This window comes from Coregonus clupeaformis, unplaced genomic scaffold (genome assembly GCF_020615455.1).
Source record: "Coregonus clupeaformis isolate EN_2021a unplaced genomic scaffold, ASM2061545v1 scaf0170, whole genome shotgun sequence".
In the NCBI taxonomy this organism is placed as follows: domain Eukaryota; kingdom Metazoa; phylum Chordata; class Actinopteri; order Salmoniformes; family Salmonidae; genus Coregonus; species Coregonus clupeaformis.
In genome coordinates, this window is record NW_025533625.1 from 510,820 (window position 1) to 515,000 (window position 4,181).

The 4,181-nt window shown below is 43.6% G+C and overlaps 1 protein-coding gene and 1 long non-coding RNA gene across 2 annotated transcripts in view; both read right to left on the minus strand.

The window, feature by feature from the left end:
- Positions 1 to 241: 241 nt before the first annotated feature.
- On the minus strand, positions 242 to 1,683 carry LOC121565562. Its single transcript, XR_006000619.2, has 2 exons — positions 1,587 to 1,683; positions 242 to 923 (listed from the first exon to the last, which is right to left on the minus strand). It is a non-coding gene; the product is annotated as an uncharacterized LOC121565562 (long non-coding RNA).
- Positions 1,684 to 1,712: 29 nt separating this feature from the next.
- The window catches only part of LOC121562754 (protein FAM184B), a gene marked incomplete at its 3' end in the record, with an annotated part of 42,957 nt that continues 40,488 nt past the window's right edge, over positions 1,713 to 4,181 (minus strand). Inside the window, exon 19 of the mRNA XM_045213917.1 lies at positions 1,713 to 1,958. Coding sequence (XP_045069852.1) covers positions 1,713 to 1,958 — 246 coding nt within the window. The remainder of the gene's footprint in view (positions 1,959 to 4,181) is intronic.

The window sequence follows — 4,181 nt, forward strand, 5'->3', positions numbered from 1 at the left end:
GTTGTTCTGACTCATTCATCCTGGTTCCTGGACCAGCTCCCTGCCAGTATCTGAAGCTGCTAGCCAGGTAACTGTTGTTGTTCTGACTCATTCATCCTGGTTCCTGAAACAGCTCCCTGCCAGTATCTGAAGCTGCTAGCCAGGTAACTGTTGTTGTTCTGACTCATTCATCCTGGTTCCTGAAACAGCTCCCTGCCAGTATCTGAAGCTGCTAGAACAACAAACTATATACACAGGAAGATTAAATATAAAGAAAATACTTTATTCCATATTACTGATTATAATACATACATTTGCATTGAACAAGCATAGTTTTGGTCTGTCAGGTGTTTTGTATTTGTAGCTGATGTGTAGAGGTCAGCTGTGTGTGTGTGTGTGTGTTTAAACCTGATGTGTGTAGTGCAGGTGTGTAGAGATCAGCTGTGTGTGTGTGTGTGTGTGTGTGTGTGTTTAAAGCTGATGAGTGTGTAGTGCAGGTGTGTAGAGATCTGCTGTGTGTGTGTGTGTGTGTGTGTTTAAAGCTGATGAGTGTGTAGTGCAGGTGTGTAGAAATCTGCTGTGTGTGTGTGTGTGTGTGTGTTTAAACCTGATGTGTGTAGTGCAGGTGTGTAGTGATCTGCTGTGAGTGTTGCTGATCATCAGAGGCTGTGAGCTGAGAGAGTGTGTGGGAAGCACTTCTTGGTTGATTTGAGGTGATGTAGGCGGGTTGGTCTTGCTGGTGTGTGTGTGTGTGTGTTTGAGGCGATACTGTGTAAATGAGGCAATAGCGTGTTTGTGTGTAAGCTTGGGAAATGTGTGTGTGTGTGTGTGTGTGTGTGTGTGTGTGTGTTCAGAAGGAGAAGTACTTGGTGTACCACTCCTGCTTCTGAGGGTCCCGCCCCTCTGCCCCCTGGCCACTCCCCCTCTGCTCCAAATATGGGCTCCTGGAGAACACAGGAAACACATTTTAGACTGCTGGGGGACCGACAGACACAGATTTACTGGGAGACAAACAGACAGACAGATAGACAGAGAAACAGACAGACAGACAGACAGACAGACAGATATACTGGGAGTCAGACAGACAGAGAAGTACATTTACATTTACATTTTAGTCATTTAGCAGACGCTCTTATCCAGAGCGACTTACAGTTAGTGAATACATACATATTTTTTTTCATATATACTGGCCCCCCGTGGGAAACGAACCCACAACCCTGGCGTTGCAAACGCCATGCTCTATCAACTGAGCTACATCCCTGCCGGCCATTCCCTCCACTACCCTGGACGACGCTGGGCCAATTGTGCGCCGCCCATGAGTCTCCCGGTCGCGGCCGGCTGCGACAGAGCCTGGATTCGAACCAGTCTCTAGTGGCACAGTTAGCACTGCGATGCAGTGCCTTAGACCACTGCGCCACTCAGGAGTACGTAGACAGACAGACAGACAGACAGACAGACAGACAGACAGACAGACAGAAGGAGACAGACGACTATGGGGTGATGTTTTTACAGACAGACGGAGAAGGACATTGGGCTTCGGGACATTTGTGAAGGAACACAGACAGTGCTATTGTCTGTGTTGTTTCCATAGATACAGTATCTGTTACCTGGTTGACTGGTTGTGCAGGTGTGGGCGGAGCTCCTGCGAGGGTGAGGTGGCGTGGCGAATCCCGTGTCGAGGCTCGGGGAGGGGGGATGGACAGAGGGGGAGGGGGTGGTGGGAGCAGGGGGAGGGGGGTGAGGGTACGAGAGGGAAGGCCGCGACCACTGGGTTCCATACTGGGAGACCTGGGAGTACGGGGGAGGGAGGGGGAGGAACGAGGGAGAGAGGAGGAGGCGTAGGACAGAGTTGAGGAGGGGGAGGGATGTTGGGGGAGGGAGGGGGAGGGGGTGTCGTGGGGGAGTAGGAGGCTCCTCTCATAGGCGCTGAGGTTCGGAACGCTGGTGACATGGGGCGGAGACTCCTCCAGACGCTTCCTCTGAAACACAACAGCGTAATTACTACAACCTTCACACAACCTTTACACAACGTCAAGACTACAACCACCTCACAACTTTCACACAACGTCACGACTACAACCTTCACAAACAACATCACTAACACAACACAACCTTAGTCACTACTTAATACAACACAGTGAAACACTAGTTAATCCCACCAATACAACACAGTGAAACACTAGTTAATCCCACCAATACAACACAGTGAAACACTAGTTAATCCCACCAATACAACACAGTGAAACACTAGTTAATCTCACCAATACAACACAGTGAAACACTAGTTAATCTCACCAATACAACACAGTGAAACACTAGTTAATCCCACCAATACAACACAGTGAAACACTAGTTAATCTCACCAATACAACACAGTGAAACACTAGTTAATCCCACCAATACAACACAGTGAAACACTAGTTAATCCCACCAATACAACACAGTGAAACACTAGTTAATCCCACCAATACAACACAAAGAAACACTAGTTAATCTCACCAATACAACACAGTGAAACACTAGTTAATCTCACCAATACAACACAGTGAAACACTAGTTAATCTCACCAATACAACACAGTGAAACACTAGTTAATCCCACCAATACAACACAGTGCAATACTAGTTAATCCCACCAATACAACACAGTGAAACACTAGTTAATCTCACCAATACAACACAGTGAAACACTAGTTAATCTCACCAATACAACACAGTGAAACATTAGTTAATCCCACCAATACAACACAGTGAAACACTAGTTAATCTCACCAATACAACACAGTGAAACACTAGTTAATCCCACCAATACAACACAGTGAAACACTAGTTAATCCCACCAATACAACACAGTGAAACACTAGTTAATCCCACCAATACAACACAAAGAAACACTAGTTAATCTCACCAATACAACACAGTGAAACACTAGTTAATCCCACCAATACAACACAGTGCAATACTAGTTAATCCCACCAATACAACACAGTGAAACACTAGTTAATCTCACCAATACAACACAGTGAAACACTAGTTAATCTCACCAATACAACACAGTGAAACACTAGTTAATCCCACCAATACAACACAGTGAAACACTAGTTAATCTCACCAATACAACACAGTGAAACACTAGTTAATCCCACCAATACAACACAGTGAAACACTAGTTAATCCCACCAATACAACACAGTGAAACACTAGTTAATCCCACCAATACAACACAAAGAAACACTAGTTAATCTCACCAATACAACACAGTGAAACACTAGTTAATCTCACCAATACAACACAGTGAAACACTAGTTAATCCCACCAATACAACACAGTGAAACACTAGTTAATCCCACCAATACAACACAGTGAAACACTAGTTAATCCCACCAATACAACACAGTGAAACACTAGTTAATCTCACTAATACAATACAGTGAAACACTAGTTAATCTCACCAATACAACACAGTGAAACACTAGTTAATCCCACCAATACAACACAGTGAAACACTAGTTAATCCCACCAATACAACACAGTGAAACACTAGTTAATCTCACCAATACAACACAGTGAAACACTAGTTAATCCCACCAATACAACACAGTGAAACACTAGTTAATCCCACCAATACAACACAGTGAAACACTAGTTAATCCCACCAATACAACACAGTGAAACACTAGTTAATCTCACTAATACAATACAGTGAAACACTAGTTAATCTCACCAATACAACACAGTGAAACACTAGTTAATCCCACCAATACAACACAGTGAAACACTAGTTAATCCCACCAATACAACACAGTGAAACACTAGTTAATCTCTCCAATACAACACAGTGAAACACTAGTTAATCTCACCAATACAACACAGTGAAACACTAGTTAATCTCACCAATACAACACAGTGAAACACTAGTTAATCCCACCAATACAACACAGTGAAACACTAGTTAATCTCACCAATACAACACAGTGAAACACTAGTTAATCTCACCAATACAACACAGTGAAACACTAGTTAATCCCACCAATACAACACAGTGAAACACTAGTTAATCTCACCAATACAACACAGTGAAACACTAGTTAATCCCACCAATACAACACAGTGAAACACTAGTTAATCTCACCAATACAACACAGTAAAACACTAGTTAATCCCACCAATACAACACAGTGAAACACTAGTTAATCCCACCAA